The sequence below is a fragment of the Sinohyriopsis cumingii genome, chromosome 18 (genome assembly GCF_028554795.1).
Source record: "Sinohyriopsis cumingii isolate HCF-2022 chromosome 18, ASM2855479v2, whole genome shotgun sequence".
Classification (NCBI taxonomy): domain Eukaryota; kingdom Metazoa; phylum Mollusca; class Bivalvia; order Unionida; family Unionidae; genus Sinohyriopsis; species Sinohyriopsis cumingii.
Window position 1 is genome coordinate 44,855,861 of NC_142978.1, and position 17,870 is coordinate 44,873,730.

The window sequence follows — 17,870 nt, forward strand, 5'->3', positions numbered from 1 at the left end:
TAATTCTAAGTGTACTGATATTGAATTTTTTCTTTCTCTCTCTCTCACACAGGCAGACAGACAGACACCCACACGACTGTCGCACTAATGACGAAAAAATTCCGTGTTGTGTTTCACGACACCACAGTGACGAAACAGCGACACGGACAGATTAGTTAGTTCTGATGCAACTGAATTAAAGTGCCTTCACAGGAAGAAGACAGAGCTGATAATCAGGATGACGATGATTACAACGATGGCAATAATCGTCATATGCTTAATAGAGACAGTTGAAATGTTTCCAGATTTATGGGCAGATCATTTGTTTTAATGCAACAATATATTTGTTGCGATATAACCTGGGTGAAATGTCTTGAGTAGGGTCAGATTCTGAATAAGGATTGCAGGCTTTATAGCTGGATCAATTAATTAGACCCGTTTAGTAAAAACACTTTAGTTTTCTATATGCTTTGTTTTAAACAAGGTCATGGTTTTGATAGATTCCATGACCTAATGGCCCAAAGACTGAATAATATAGCTGAAAAACATTAGGTGCGAACAACTTGATAAAAGTAGATTTATCAAAAGCGAAAACGTTGAAGAAAACAGGAGACAAATTTGGGCTAAGACACTTATGAATTATAAAATTGGATTTTCATTCATAATCCTAATTGACTTACATTAGATTTATAAAAGTATCACGTTTATTAAATGCTTACAGAGATGAGGACTAAATTTATGTGACCAGGTGTTTCTTTCAGCATCAAGGCTCACTGTTTACATCAATCTTATGTTGATACAACTTTCTGTTTAGAAGGAATAGCAAAAACAGGATATTCTAGATGACCAATGAAGTGGCCATATTTGACATCAGATCCGGACCATTATCACTTAGGAACGAGATATCATAATTCTTGCCTTGAAAAGTCCGTGTTGATACGACCACTGATTCAGGTTGAGTAGCTTAAACATTTTCAAGATGGCAGCTATAGTGACTATGATGGATATCAACTGGGCACTGTTTGGATTTAGAATCAACAATGAAGTCTTCTGGTGAATATGTCTTTTTCTATCAGGAGGCCACGTTTGACAACTGATCTGGCAACCGGCCATCCCACACGCTCTTTTGATCTATGACCAGTAATGCTAATGTTAAAAATGTATAAATTCCTAAATAATTGATAAATTATAATGAAAATGCATGTGGGCCATACTGAACGTGTATAAAAGATAATTTGTAATTATTTTCAATTATGTAGGAAATTGTCATGGTTAAAAACAAAGTTTTCCTAACAAGGCGTGAAAATTATGTCATGAGACGGAAACCTGTTGAGATCATGGTAGTAATCATCCTGAGTCAACTTTCTCTGGCACTCTTGTTTCTGGCTACATAAACAAGCATCCCTGGAAGGGGCTAGCACTCTACTGGTTGAAAAGAAATTCCAGGAATGAATGATACAAGATACAATTTGTTGAAAACCATGTCACTATGACCATCCGTTCTGGAGCTGTGTTAAAATGTTCCATGATGCCATGGTAGCAACCATATTGAATATACAATCAGCCACAATATTTAAGACCAGCTAAATGGAGTAAAATATTCAGGTGAAATCCCCATGTCAATATGACCATCAATTCAATAGCAGATTTGATAATAAGATTTTCAAGATGGCCACAATGTTGGACATAGTGAATGTCTGGGCTAATAAAACTTATTAGTGCAAGGTTAGCAAAAATGTACTTAACGTTACAATAGCACTCCACCAAAAAGGTATGTAAATTAAATGAAAATGTCTGAGAATATTTTTAATAGTATATGAAAGTTTAAAAAATTTTAAATATACAAATGTATACATAGTGAAGGCACAAGTGACTCAGAGACATTCTAGGAAATAAAGACAGAAATGAAAGAACAACTTCAGAAAGTTCAGGTATGGAGAACAACCATAAAGAAAGGATTACATAAAAGATTATGCAATTAAAACATGTTTATTGTGTCAGACATAATTATTAAATATATTTTGGTCACAATATTATGTTTTTGAGGCATGACAATATACAAAATGACAAACCAAAATGACTAAGTTACTATAGTGTACTTTACGTACTTTACAGTAAATGATAATTTCCAAGATATATTTCATATAAAAATGCTGTTGTCAGACTATCACTTCTTCAGGAACGCATGACTTTGTACTGTCATGAATTTATTATATTCATATACCCCCAAAATAGTCAATCAAGTTACTATAAAATCTACAGCACATAGCCAGCTTTCAAAACAAACTTAATAATGATAACATTCATCACTTTGCCATGAGGTAAAATAACAAAAAATATAACAATACTGTCTGACTACAAACCATTAAATACAGTTCAAAGTCACTAAGTTTTCAATAATGGATATGACAACAATTTATGTGACTCTACAAGCAGAAGTTATGTTGAAAACAAACCAACCACAAAATATTACAGTTAATGCACCTGTTCATTTCACATCACCACTGGCATTAGGTAATAGCCAAATCTAGTGCCACATTAAAAATGGTCACTGGAAAGAGTTGTGCTATTAAACATGGAGTTATAATCTGTCAAACATAGGATTTGATCCAGAAATATTATATACATAAGAACCCTTAAGTTGACAATAGCTCAACAGCTGCAAGAAATACCAGTAAGTGTATAAAATGTACACTGATGTGTGCAGATGAAACTGTTTACAAATATTTGCAACTTTTAATGAATAGGTGTTATCAGTCCCAATACCTGATTTATCGGCTTAGTCCAATAACATGAATATGAACATGATCATTATAAAAAATAAACGATGAATTTGGACGTAGCATTGCTTAGTTATAACATTATGAAAAAATCAGTCTCTTGTGAATCATCATAAATAATCATTACTATATTTTGACAATTTATTATGCATAATGTAGTGATTAAATCTTATCTCTTGCCATAATTTTGATCACTCTCAGTTAAATGAGTAACCATATGGATTTAAGAGATAAAAGCGAAATACTGTTTGTATTTGAGACATGAAAACAGTTAACTATACATGTATCAGTAAGTAAGAATTAATGTATCTTTATTCTAAATGCAATATGTACAACTGGTACATGTAATAAGCAAAAGTTCAGAATAACTCTGCAGATTGATAATTTAAAACAATACTATATTTTGTTATATTTTAAAGATTATTTGTTCTGTTTGAAGAATTCAATGATTTTTTTCTCTTAAAAAAAAGAAACAGACACCACTAAAAAATCTGATAGGAGAAGGAATTTAAATATGCATCTCAATGTCATCAGCCTCGTCTGAAGATGGGTCTGAATCCATCGATTCATACCCTTCAACATCTAACTGTTCTAGCAGATATTCATCTGATACAAGATTGCCAAGAATAGAGGGAATTTCTTGGTCGACACTTGGTAAGTCAAACTGTAATATCTTGTGGAAATGCAATGGAACTTCATTAACAATGCATACATTAGAGAACGTGTTTCTCAGATGAAGAATACATCTCTCTATATGTAAACCCTCCAAGAGCAGGACAGCCCTGTGCACATCACTCTCTGCTCTCTCAAATGAAGTTAGCACTGCTCCCTGTTGTTTTATGTAAAAACAATTTGTGCTCCTCATGTCACATGCAATTAGTTCAATTTCTTCATCACATCTCTCCATTGTTTCAAACAAATCAATTAGAAGCCTTTTAAGTTCTTCTGGAACTGCAGCTGGAACCTCTAGAGATTTCAAGCTGTCCAGGTCCAGTTTATCTGGATACGGGAGTTTGCTGCCTTCCAATAAATTGTACTCCTTAAGATGATGTTGAACAGCTGTGTTTACTTTTTTTAGCTGTCTCCCAAGTCTTACTGCAACAGCTTGTCCACCTTGAATAGACAGAAAAACATGAAATATGACCTTTTATTATGCCAGTTATATTTATAAAGCCAGATCAACTTAATATATATTACAATGAAACAAAGCTCCATACCATAAAAACATACACCAAATTAATTCCCTACACATTTTGTTTTATTGTTTCTTGTGATTACCTCTAAAATGATAAATTTGTAAAGATTGCCTGGAATATTGTAAGTCTTCTTAAACAAAGACAACTGTATTTCAAAACACATGTTTCAATTACCCAAAATATCCATTAACACTTCTTTCACATTCTCCTTTATCTCATGATATCAAGGCTTGTTATGTCAATACTTATGCGCATATTTCTTCATCATCTGCAGTAAGAAGGTTCTCTCTGCCATCAGCCTTGTCATCACCTGGACTTTGGCAGTTATTGTTTTTATATTACTGGATTCAGTGTGCATTTTATACTGGTCTGATGTCGAAGACCACCTGGTGATCTTTAAGGACCTTTCGTGGGATCTCAAGACCTGTTCTAGACTGAAAAACATAAATCAGAATACTCTGAACTGCCAGTAAATTGTAATAATCACTATATCTGTTTCCTTTAATTTAATTAAGTTACTGCCCCAGTGTTCATTTTAGGCTGCTCAGGCGCCATCACTATTGTTTTCATCTTTTGCATAATTTTTTTTCCTCCATAACAAGTAAAACAGGGCAACAAAAAAAGAGAGAAGAATTTTTTAGACTGACTGGATTGTGTTATGTGTTGTGATGTGATTTGGATTTTTAACATAGCTTTAACAATGTTTCAGTCATATCGCTACAATGTCTGCAATGTGACAGTTTACATCAGGCCGCAGACATTTTGCATCATGTCCCACCCAGTCACATTATCCTGACACCAGGCTGACCAGTCCTAACACTAACCTCTTAATGCTGAGCACCAAGCGAGGTAACTGTTAGTACCATTTTTTAAAAGTCTTTGGTATAACTTGGCCGAGGATTGAACACACAACCTCCCACATCCGAGGCGGACAGTCTAACCACTAGGCCACCAGAGCGGTCTGACTGAATGGAGTGCATACCAAGATTACTTGATAGTTTGCACTCCCAGCAAAAGAAGCAAATCATACTAAACTTTACTGGCTGAGAGAAATCTTTTACTTATTTTGATTAGCTTGAAAACCAATCAAGAGCCAAAGATCACTGAAAGAAAATGAAACAAATAGAAAATTAAATAGTCAAAATGCTGCATTTATTTCTAAAGTAGCATACAGACTGGAGAAACATCAGTGACTCAAATAACTAAAATACATTTTAACAAGTAATGGTAACCCAATTGTTAGGAATTAAAAATCACAGTATGAAAATTGGGGGGAGGGGGAGAGAGTCTGACAATGACCACAGGTGCAAGAATCATGGATTTATTCATTTCTGCAACAAATATTCACTCTTTTCAGCATTAAATACTTTGTCACTTGAGTCTGATTATATCATAGTTTGTTGTAACTATATCATGAAAAGTGTGGACACTTTAAATGTAGCTAATAAGGAAACTATGGAAAGTTAATTAAAATGCACAAATGAACAAATCCATGAATCACATGCTGTAATAAAGCTATGTATCTGAATCTGTTGAATAAACATGAAACAGGCATTAACATTTGCAACCAGTTTCTGAACAACCCCACTTTTAGACCATTTCTGAAATACTGCCACCATACCTAACCATCAACTTGAAAAAGTGTTGGGTGTGCATTTGTGTGTAGAAAAATATGACAACTGATTAAACTGTTTTGAAAAACCCATTTCAGTCTACGTTTTTGAAACTACTCTGATGCACAGAAACTATAGAACGACCAATTTAAGCCATCCAAAACTGCCTCGCAAACTATGCATGAGGTTGTTCTATTGTAGCTGATCCAGACGATTTCTATGCATCCTGCCAAAATGAATAGGCTGAAGTAAATATGCATCTCTGCAATTATTAACTTGAAACAATCAACAAAAACATATTATATATTATTCAATGTGATCACTGCATCTTTTTTATTTGTTGGTAGTTTTGTGACAACAGGCAGGTTTGACCTCAGTCATAAAATTACAGCTTTAATTTTGACATATACTACATTCTCAAACTATGATGCTGGCAAGATGCACCTGTGCAGTAAAAGACACTGCCTGTACAACAATGCCTTGAACCATACATACAGTAGTAAATGGTTGAGTGTGACTTGAGACATAATGAAAATGAAACATATTTACCCAGACATTTTCTTCCTGATGTTCTCTTTAACTAGTGGATCAACAACTCCCAGTGAAGACTGACTGAAAGAGTATATATAAAAATAATACCGACTTGATGTATATTGAAATATAATTGAAATTTATGTGCAGTCTTTCCTTTCAAAGAAATTATAAAATTATTAAAGAAAATATTATTGTTTAGGGCAACACTGGCACATTATTCATATCACCATTACAGGTTTAAGGATAAGCTACTGTATGAGGTTTTCTATGTCTAATTAACAAAAGGTATCAGTTATAAGAGATGAACAACTTACCTTAAATGGTAGTATTTCTTCAAACTGATAGCATATGTCTCTAATCGGGTAAGCGGTTCCTGAAATTTATTATAAAGCATAAATTAAACATATTGCTTGTGCAATTGCAGCTGACATGGTGAAGTCACCTATAATAATAGGAGGTTGAAATAATCATAGATTTAATAACATACATTACTGATGTTACAGTAAAACATAATTGATTCAGAGCAATTGAAAATGAGTAGTTTAAAGGTATTTTATTGATGAACTTCATTAGAAACAAGGCAAAAACACCTCCATGCAAATATATTTTAGCACAGTCACTATACTGGATGATGACCGACTCTTATTAACAATGATTTCTTTCCACTCCAAACTGAAATTCAGATCTGAAGCAAAGCAAAAAGAAATTAAAATGAGCAAAGATGAAATTTTAGAGATATAAATTCTACCTGACCTATACATAGGGGTGCTATCATCTCTTAAACCAAACTCAGTGAATGATGTGCTGTTATACCTTGCTTTCACTTCTTGCAAGAGAGTTGCCTGTGGAAAATTGATTTTTATCCTCCACTGACCATCTTCTAATGTCATCTGTTGACACACCTTTAAAAAGACAGCGACAATGAAATTATTTCTGCAAAGCCAGAAAAAGTGATATACATGAAAATAAATTCACAATAAGCAAAAAACCGGTCAAGTAATGCATGTAACGCAAATTTCTATATTACACTAACATGAAGCTACAATGGATACTACACATAACTCTGTACTGTGGTATACCACAATTGACCATTTAAATTGTTTGAAAGTAGGTCTTGGGATTTTCTTTCGAACTTTGATTTTTTCTCTTTTACCTCAAGAAATCAGAGTACATTTTTTAATGCTATTTGGGGCACAGAATGTTCTTCAGAACAATCCCTGCTTACCATCCAAAAAATAGCAAATGGCGGTCTATCATATGAATGAGTCTGCTTACACTATAAGCTACACCCTGTAAATGATACTGTTATAACAACTGAGTGCTTGTGATACTGTAAATGATACTGTTAAAACAACTGAGTGCTTGTGCATAAAAATGGGAAGTGCTGACACTGAAGCATACACTCCACTAAGTGATGATAATGATACAGTTGGCAGGGAAACTGGAGTCTGATGCCAACACCAATGCCCCAATCTTAGAATTATGCACATACTTTTAACAAATTAACATAACAAGTGAAAAATATCATTACTTTCTTTCAATAACAAGATTACTTTGCAATTTCTGTACATTCCTTCTTGATGATAACTGCTCTAATATTTTCTATCATATAACAACTCACACCATAAATGCTTAACATATGGCACCATTAAATGTATAGACAGGTCCACTAACTAACTAGCTTGTCAATTTAATGAATCTGTGATGCAATGTTCATATTTGAAGAAACCAGTCTGTTTCTTGGAAATGGGTCATATACAGTTGCTCTAAATAGCGAAAAAGGAAACTACTCTTGCACTATTCTTACACAGCAGTCATCTTTTCAAGAATAATCTCCAGTGTATGAGTGGAATCAAAGAAATGATAATAAAAAAATTACAAAAGAACTTATTATTGCTCTTTTTTGTATGCCAAAAAAGCACAATTCATATACAGGCTAACATAAAATGTAATCTGGTGAGAAAAGCATAATGATTATGCCAAAAGTGTAATGGTTGGCATGTATGATTTAGTGGAAACATAATGTGGTATGTACAGCTGGAACAAAATATCATGAGGAAAACTGCTCTACTGGTAATACCCTGCACCTCCATGAGCAACACTGCTAATAAAAATAAACTGAAAGCATCATATCCATTGCTCAGAATTAAATAACACTGCTTATACAAAGTCAATGGTTTGATCTGAAATTGTGTTTGAATTGAAAATGATTTGATATTTTGCTGTAATTTTGAAAGACATTTCCAATTTTTTTTAATAGTAAGGCAAACAAGAAATACAGTGTCCACCAGAGATGACTAAAATATGTATAGTGTCAGCTTAATTAATCAATTATTAAAGATTTAGCATTAGAGTTCTTGCACGTTTCATGAAAAGCACTTCAAAATACCTGTTATTCATTTGTTAGTTCATGATTTTATCAGGTCGGCACACTTTTAACGAACACCAGCAAAATTTTTACAGGCTAACATGCATGGATGTTATACTGAAAATAATATATCAAAAAACAAAAACAAGCATAAGTTGAAAATCTTAATTAAAAAAATTGATTAATGGTTCAAAATATACATAAAGAAAGAATTAAAGAAAAGCATAATTTAAAACACCTGAAATATTTCCTAGAGTTTCTTGAAGCATTCTGTTGGTGTTGACTTTCAGAGCTTCTGCTTTCTTCAACCTTTCTGCAAAGGTTTTGCCTGAAAATCAGTAAGATGATAATTACTGTGTGTGTTTGTGTATATAATTTCTGTAATGAATGTGAAAATCATGTTTTCATCTAGATGTACTATATTAATTTTCAACCGGTCAAATCTATTCACCCCAGGATTTGCATGTTAGGACAGGTCTTAATGTATGTATACATTAATACAACAAAAAGATGGCAAGGAATTTTAAATATAATTAATATTATGTTTGATAAAACCTAATCTGTTAATGGCACAATTAGATGGTAATGACATATTTTCTTACTTGCAAAACTGCATATGCAGAGACTACATGTACCTTGTTTTCTTTTAATTTTATCTCCATAATGCATAAGGCCATCAACATGCAGATCAACACGATTTTCTTGGAAATGCTTTTAAATTTCCCTAAGTATGCCCACAGGAGCTCCAAGCACTCCCCATCAGTCAGTCCTAACCCAGGTGTTCACCTTGGGTTGTACAAAACCTACAAAAATGGGAAAAATGTACATGACAAAACTGAATTAAAAAAAAACAGTTGAAACATTAATACACAAGATTTTGTATTCCCTTTACATGGTAATGTTCTTTCAAAAAAATTTGTTAATAAAGTGAATGTAAATTCTTGAGAACTGCAGTAATTACAAAAGCCATTTAATTAAAACTGATCTTAAATAAAGTTTTTCGTGATCTTAAAAATACAGTTATCTGAAACAAACTGCAACATTTTTACAAATGCCAGTAGCAAGAAGATTTCCTTTGTCATTACAACTTTGGTGCATACACCGAGCGTCTACATCATCATATAAAATTTTCATTAAAAAAGACAGGCATTTGATATTGGAACAATCAACAATTAAAAACATTTCAAAAGGTATATGAAGATATATTTCATTATGTTTTTACTGGTAAAGGGAAAACAAACCTGGCAAGCCATTTTGTGTCCATAGCAATGAAATATTGGGATAACTAGCTTCACTGCATCCAACAGATCAGTACGTTCTTTTTTCTAAAAATAAACAATGAAATTAAATTACAAAAAATGTTACAATATCACAATGATACCATGCTAATAGAATGCACATGAAGAACAAAATTGCAAGCTGAAAATGATTAGAAAGAACACTATCATAGGAATTATTGAACACATAAATAAAAGTGACGCCAAAAACAAAATGACAACACTTTCACAAAGTGGTAATGAGGTTTCAGCTATGCTTCACAAATCAATCTATTGACAGATTATCTGACATCAAATACTGAACCTAAAATTAATTATAAACAAGAAGTGTTTTCAATTAATACATTAAAATGATTAAAACAAGATATGTATTGTACAACAATCAGGAAATGAGAGAGAATCAAAACAGAAAAATTACTGAAATACTGCATGAAATATGACATGGCCACAAACACAACTAAGTCAGGAGAAATTCACCCACATAATAGCCAGGGCAGACATGTACCTTCAGGTGGGTTTCCAGGAGACAAGCTATATCATACAATATGTGCATTTGGCTGTCCTTGTTTTCTGCAACTAATTTTTCAAGCAGGTACACTGAATAACCAATTCTGTAATAAAATTGAAATTCAAACATACAAGATCATATTAAGAAAAAAAATCAATTGTATAAGTATACCAAACTTTAGTTGTAAAATTTTGCCAGTAACAATAAGTTACTACCCGTATTAATGAATCTCAATGCTGTTCAAAACAAATAATCATTACAATATTGTAATCGACTAATTACGAATAAATGTAAAATTGATTGAAATAACTGAGCCGTAAAGATATTTCATTCAACTATGTAAAAAATCTTTAATGCAGTTACATTCCTTGAGGAGAGAAACTTTGGTAAGTCATTAACCAATTTTCAAAGATGGAAAAATAAAACTCTGCATGTCAAATATTTACCCAAATGATATTGTGGATACTAAATTATTAAGACTTTTGATAAAAAAAACAATTGCATACCTTTCACCATGTTTCAGGTTGAAAAAATAGTGTGGGAATTCATGATGACAGGCAGAACCAAACAGAGCAGTTTCATCAAGTTTCTTGTTCTTTGCTTTGGATCTTAGGGCACTGCCAGCTTGAAACTCACTACATTCCTGAAATAAACAAACGGAAACTTGCAAAATAAAATAACTACATCAAGAGTCCAGAAGATGAGGCAAAATTTTATGGTAAATATGAAGTGACTTAATAAACTTAGGTCAGAATCCTTCATCTTTATGCAAAGCAGCTAGATGATAAATTATTAAACGCTAAGGCACGAGAATAGAACTTGTTATAAGACTCATGATCTACAAGATTTTCACTCAAGCATTAGCTGTATGTAAACTACCATTCTGTCTCCAAAACTGTATATGTATGACCTTCTAAACTATTTGGTGGAAATTAAGCATACATGGTACTTATTATGGTAACCATCTGTAGTGGATGGAGATGTGGTAATAAATTAATGTATCTGTCATCTGATGGCACTGGGCAGGCAATGGTAAACAAAAAGCATCTAAAAAGATAATAGCTTCACAAAAATATGAGTAAATTAATGAAACTGTCTTTATTTGAGGAAAATAGTATATAAAGTATAGAATCAAGTAGTTAAAACTCTTCTTACATTGTGAACTGCCTTTTACCTGCATATTCTTTGTCTTTTCTGTGGAGTAGCCATCCATGAATTTATCAACTTCATCCTGATCAAGAAAGAAATGACCATCATGCTTAGGCTTTCCTGCCTCAGCTCCCGATGAAACCTTTCTGACCAACTGGAAATCTGCATCAAAAGAAATAATCTTTTGTGGATTCTGAAAATGAAATTGAAAATGAGTTATAAGAAATGTTGTGGTACATCTGTCTGGTCAAAATTATGTTAAAAAAGCCTCTCATTATTGACTTATTTAAATCGAATTCCTTATACCCATCAACTTTCAATGTCAGAGCTGACATGCAATGAAGACTTCTATCAGACTGTACAATGAACAACATCAAATAACAAGTGCCAGATGGAAATGTGCATGCTTAATATTTTGCATAAATTTAGACTTATATATCAACTAGGAAACTGTACTTTTTATGCATAAAGGAGCTGTTTGCATATCTTACTGTATCCAAAGGAAATTTATATACCTGTCAGATGATATATACAAACATAATGAGAAACTGCAGTCTACAATACTAGGAATAATGTAATATATATATATATATATATATATATTCACACATACATACATACATACATACATACATACATTGGCTTCTTAAAGCAGCTGTTACCTCAAAGCATGCTGGGCACTGGGTTCCAGAATCAATTTCTTCACAAAGATGTATCGGGTGACTGATCCTGTACCTAAAATTTCGATACTGCACCAGGCATTCATTCATTAAAATTTTATAAACATCTTTAAACTGGAAAATAAACAACAAAAAAACAAGAATATAAATAACAAGTTTGATTCATTTTAAACTTTATACTGTATCTAACAGAACGGCATACAATTTTGATATAATAAATATTACTGATAACTCATAGCACATAAGTAAACTGACATCTGCTGTAGAGATGGAATTTTTTGGTCCTAACGTTTCCCTCCCAAAATTTCAACAGGATTTAATAAATGAAAGCATCTAAATATATTTCTTGTTTGAATGTGTCAACTTCACATGAAATGGAATCTTGTAAACACAAAACTTCATATAAAAGCTGTTTGATAAAAGAAAAGGCGATGTGACCAACTGAGATAGTTAAAATATGCATACTGGATACTTTGCCAAATAGCTACTAACTTTCAGAATTTTGTTTATCATGGATACAGTTTATTTCTTCTTTGTCCATTGTAAAACAAGATATTGTGATTACCCCAAAAAATGGAATGGAATATGTGTCACACAGATGGTGCATCTTCCTGCTATAACATAATATATACCTAAATATTATGTGACAGAACATTTTTTTCTCTCCCACCGGGTGATTGCAAAACTCGAACCCTCTTTGAAATGATATTTACTTTGTGGGAAAGATCATAAAACATACTAAGTTTTGTGAAATGTCACCTAGCAGTTTTGAAAAAAAAAGATCTGTTGATAGGTAGATCAACAAAACAGACAGTTGTTATTGTTGTTGTGGGGTTTAACACCATTTCTCAGCACCAGATAGGCTATACATGGCAGCCAGTATAACTGGTGGAGGAAGAAACGGGAAAACCCCAAAGAGCCATCAACCGATGGGAAGCTTTCTCACATACCTACATTTGCTGAGCCAGTGACTCAAACCCACGCAGACAGGGGTGAGATTGCAGTGATCTGTAATGGAGAGTGATTTAGACCATTTGGCCACCTGGAGACCCCAAAACGGACAGGCAAAGGGTATTAGTATCATTGTAAAGCATGTGGATTACAAAACAACATTTACAAAGATGCAACAAAATCAAAATTATCAGAAATATTTATTTTAGAAACAGGATGCAGGTCTTCAGTTATTTCTATTTTAAACAGACTCAAATCACATTATGTGAAACTGAACCAATGAGCAGAATACAACAACTTCGGAAATGTATAACACCAAATTATATATCAATACATGATGTGTAAATGATTTCACAGGATAATGTGACCAAGTCTGTCAAATATTCAACAAACCCAGTGTGCTAATTATGGCAAAAAGCATAGGTTATAAAATCTGGGTGAACTGGATACTTGTAAGAATATTCTGTAAAATCTAAATTTTGTGTTGATATACAGTTGCTACATGCCACAAATTGAAAACCAAAAAAAAAAACCTAATTTTTGCTGGAAACAACATAACTCATTACAAAAACATCAATTTACAAACCACTAAAATAATAATCTTTCATTACATATATACATATTTAACAACTGTTTTCAAGAAAGAATATAAACACAAAAATGGAATAATTATGAAAAAGACAAGAACTGAATGCATTACTTCTGAATCAAACAATCCTTTGTGATGCTTGGACAACTTGTCCTTTAAAGCTTCACAGAAACCTTTGGTAGACACATGACACTCCAGCAACAGTGCTGTCATCCACTCAAGAAGTCCTATGTGGAAACCTAAAATGGGATTCTTAGGTGAGGAAGGCCAGAGATAACTACGGATCATTGTAACTGCCGCAGACTCGCACCCACATAATTCAATGATACGCTTGTGCTGTCTGCCTGTTAAAAGAAAAATGCTTATTGGAAAAATGAAGGTGTAAAAAATGAACATTACCTGAAAGCAGCAAAGTCATTATCAGTGGCTGATTAGTATCATTAGTGCAAACTTAAGAAGCCTAATAATAAGAAAGGTTTCCTCTTAAAAAATTTTAAACTTGGCTGACCAGTTTGCAGGAAGAAATGAATTTTGTTTCCACATGTAGTAGTGATGTAAAAAATCAGATTGCAATGTCTTGTCATAAGTACCAGTCTGAAATGTAGCCATTCCAGGAAGTTTTTTTGCTCCCTCAAATTTTGTCAAACAGGTTAGGTGATTTATCAGAGGCAGTTTGTTGTTGTTGTTGTTCTTGTAGTGTTTAATGCCATTTTTCAGCACACGATAGGATATACATGGCGGCCAGTATTAATGGCGGAGGAAGAACCCAGGAAAACCTGGAAAGAAATACCGACCCACGAGAAGCTACTGGCAAGCTTTCTCACATACCGACATTGGCTGTATCCGAGACTCAAACACACGCAGGCAGAGGTGAGATGGCAGTGATCCATAACGGAGAGCGCTTTATACCACTCGGCCACTCGGGGCCCCCAGAAGCAGTTTGTAAATTTCTGTTTAGAAATGATAATGGACCATTTTTAATTTGTATATATTAAAGAGGATAAATGTATACCAACCATGTTCATCCATTACTACAATCTGCTGACAATAGATGGTTTGACATTCATGGTTATCTGGCCTTCTCCACACTGGTGTATCTGTGTCCACACAAACAAATGTACCATTCTGAAAAACAAGAAAATGCTGGTTACTTCTCATTTGAAAAATATATATTCCCTCCTGTGGCATAATCTCTATACAATAAAAAAAATCTTTTGTAAATAAAATTAATACTATTAATATAACTAGTGAAGAAAAATAATGTGAAAGAAAATAAAAAGAATGAAAAAATCACATTAATATACAAATGTTGCAAAATGTTATACTCCCTGGGTGAAAATCTGTTTTCATAAACTGACTAGATCATCTGAGGATTAACAAGGTAATTAATAAAAAGATAACCTGGACTGTATATCAATATCTTGAAGATGTAAAATATACAGACAACAATTTCAATTCATACAAAACAATATAAATTGATGCTAACAAAACTTACACATTAAAAATTAATAACAGCTTACTTTAAACACTTCAAACATGTGTAGATGTGGCAGACTGTGACAAATGTCAAGGCATTCTCTGCAGTACACGGCTGATGTGCCACAGTCCATGCAGCGAAAAATCTGATCGGGACTTTGTGTACAACAAATGCACTGACTGTGAGGTGGTGTAAACAACACGGCTGTGCCAACTTCAACCAATTCATCAGCAAGAGCTGCCCAATTTTCTAGTCTTTTTCTCTTCTTCTCTCGGTAGGAGACTTTTGTTTCATCTAAGGCATCTGCAAGATTTGTAAGCACTTTATTTGTTGTTGATTAATAAGAGAAAAATAACAGATTATACATCATATGATACATATATTGCAGTGACATGTAAAATCAATGTAAATAAGCAAATACATGTATGAGACAGAAAAAATGCTAGAAATAAATTTGCTTTTGTAGTATATTCAGGCTGTAACCACTGTAATTTTATTCTTCTGTAATTATGCCTCTTTTGGCTGTTCTAATTTTATTGCTTTTCTGCAAGTATTTGCCAATTAAAGACATCTGTTAGGTAAGCATTTATTATGTACTGAATGATTGGGATGTCAATTAAAGAAAGACACGGTAAATATCAGGAAACATTCTATCAAATCTTATAGGAAGGTATTTTTGTAAATAAGAACATGTTCTTTTTGCAAGGACTCTGCATTAGGATCTTAAACTAGGGACAGACTGTATTTTACCTGAGAGAAAAACTGCCTCTTCTGATTGTTTATCTACAAGTTCTGAGTTTAAGGATATGGACCCAGATGCAGATATTGCCTTTGGAAGAGATCCACTTGTTTCATCTATGGCCACTGGGTCTTGTTCTCTACTAGAAGTTGGTAAAATTCTCTCATACTTTACCCTAATTGACTTGTTTTGAACAGATATATATTTTCTCTTGGCTGGCTTTCGATCCCATGAGAACACCATTTTCCTTAATAAAAAACAGACACAAACATTTTTATCTACTGTTAAATGGATTCAACGACAAATATTTGCATTTAATGCAACGCCATGAAATAATACTATAAAAAAGCACAAACCATTCCAAAATTGTGGCACTAACAAATAAAATGGAATTATTAAAGTGATAAAAACGAAGAATAATTACGTCAAAAAAACCAGTGCTTTTTCAGGAGTTTTATTCACACTTGCTCTCAACTGACTTAAACACAACGCTCTCGCTATTGCATCTTGTCTAAACCAATATTGAGCAACCTGCTACAACAAAGTTCAGCCTTGCTAAACTGTTCCTATAAATAAGGCTTTGCACATTTACAATTCTCCAGATACATCTCCAGGGTAATTTGTCAAAGCATTTATTTTTAACTGTACAAATCAACATCACGGAAAATGAATTATCAGGCAATCTCTATCAAAGATAATTACTTCTTCCATTTGATACAAATTAGTATTGTTATAATTACTTCAGTAACAGACAACACAATAAATCCAAGATCAAAATCTATCATAAGTTTGGGAATGAAGCCATACTCAAGATCTACATACCAGGAACAAAGGGAAATTGAATGGCCCACAGCTTCTGCAACCGGATGTTTTAGTTTTAGAAATTGTGCACATGCGCAACAGAGAAAATATTCCAACAACATTGTTAAGGCTTGGTAGCTACATAACGTATACTGCATCGTACGAACATATACGTTGTTGCGGTTTGAAGGCCTTAACAATATCAACAATTCCAGGCTTGTAGGCTGTAACAATGGACGTATCGGGTGAAAATAGACCATAGCTTGTGAGATCCAGTTAGTGTCCTAGCCTGGTTCCCTGTATCGTATACCCCCTGCTTTACACTCCGCTATTGGTATAGCGGAGTGCAACGCAGGGAACATACGAAGCAGTGAACCAGACTAAACGTGTACGTATTCGTTAATGTCCTTTGTACAGAAAAGAGAAAGAATTTAATGACAACTGACATAGTGCCGCACAGTATTCAATATGTCGGTAGCTCAGATTTTGGATATAGAAATTGAATCGGAAAATGTCACCGAATATAGGTAAGATAGAAAATGTTATACACAGTTTACTTGCTTTCGCTCCTTAAGACATCAATGTGTATTATATCAATACGTAATAGATAACATTGTTTTTATCTGCTTTAAACTAATTCAGTCCTCGAAAAATGTATTCTCAAATAGTTCAGTTGATTTGTGCAGTTTTTACATATTAGAATTAGCCCTCCCACACAGGTGAACATAGAAATCTTTTTCACATGCTTAAAAGGTACACACATCTGCAAATAGATTTTCAAGCTAGAACTCCAGTGAGCCAGAAATTATCACTTGCATCACTTCATTTTGATAAGCAATCTTGAATTAAATGATCATTACACACCTGAATCAATACAAACTGTAGAGGGAAAGACAAAATTGTAAAGAGCCACAAATCATTCATCTATGTCTCAGTGGCCTGTTGCTATCTATATATCCTTACATGTTTGGAAACCCATAAATGTATACGTTTTAAGCGGATGTTATGCATTGAGCAGCCTCCACTTTCATACGTCTAACATAGTGTAGCCAATGTAAAAGGCTTTAAGTTTTATAGCTTTCTTTTATTTTCATTCTGATTAAAACAATATCCAAATTAATCGTTGTTTTCCTGGTAAATGAGAAATGTATCTCCTAATTTGGAAATGTATTTTTGCTCATGCTTATTTGAACACTTGGTATCGTCTTGGAGGTTTTCATGTGTTTGCA

General features: G+C 33.4%; 3 protein-coding genes across 11 annotated transcripts in view; 1 reads left to right on the forward strand and 2 right to left on the reverse strand.

The window, feature by feature from the left end:
* Positions 1-17,870, forward strand: part of LOC149776532 (general transcription factor II-I repeat domain-containing protein 1-like) — a 49,367-nt gene that overhangs the window by 16,697 nt on the left and 14,800 nt on the right. The gene's annotated exons all lie outside the window — the stretch shown is intronic.
* LOC149776534 (uncharacterized) lies at positions 1,950-9,243 on the reverse strand. 2 transcript variants are annotated; one of them, XM_089940979.1, is made up of 7 exons: positions 9,106-9,243; positions 8,709-8,798; positions 6,916-7,004; positions 6,417-6,475; positions 6,118-6,180; positions 4,130-4,389; positions 1,950-3,872 (listed from the first exon to the last, which is right to left on the reverse strand). In XM_089940979.1, exons 1-6 carry the CDS (start codon positions 9,137-9,139, stop codon positions 4,194-4,196), a joined length of 531 nt encoding a protein of 176 aa, XP_089797105.1. In that variant the 5' UTR covers positions 9,140-9,243; the 3' UTR covers positions 1,950-3,872; positions 4,130-4,193. The 2 variants fall into 2 exon arrangements, with proteins under 2 accessions (XP_089797105.1, XP_089797106.1); XM_089940980.1 differs by lacking the exon at positions 4,130-4,389.
* LOC149776535 (uncharacterized) lies at positions 9,136-16,868 on the reverse strand. Of its 3 annotated transcripts, none has more exons than XM_089940976.1 (12): positions 16,663-16,868; positions 15,852-16,087; positions 15,145-15,404; positions 14,641-14,749; positions 13,736-13,968; positions 13,035-13,126; positions 12,067-12,139; positions 11,430-11,597; positions 10,762-10,898; positions 10,253-10,358; positions 9,712-9,795; positions 9,136-9,273 (listed from the first exon to the last, which is right to left on the reverse strand). In XM_089940976.1, the coding sequence occupies exons 1-12, from the start codon at positions 16,797-16,799 to the stop codon at positions 9,253-9,255; spliced, it is 1,656 nt and encodes a 551-aa protein (XP_089797102.1). In that variant the 5' UTR covers positions 16,800-16,868; the 3' UTR covers positions 9,136-9,252. The 3 variants fall into 3 exon arrangements, with proteins under 3 accessions (XP_089797102.1, XP_089797104.1, XP_089797103.1); XM_089940978.1 differs by having other exon boundaries at positions 16,581-16,663; XM_089940977.1 differs by lacking the exon at positions 13,035-13,126 and having other exon boundaries at positions 12,067-12,198; positions 16,663-16,866.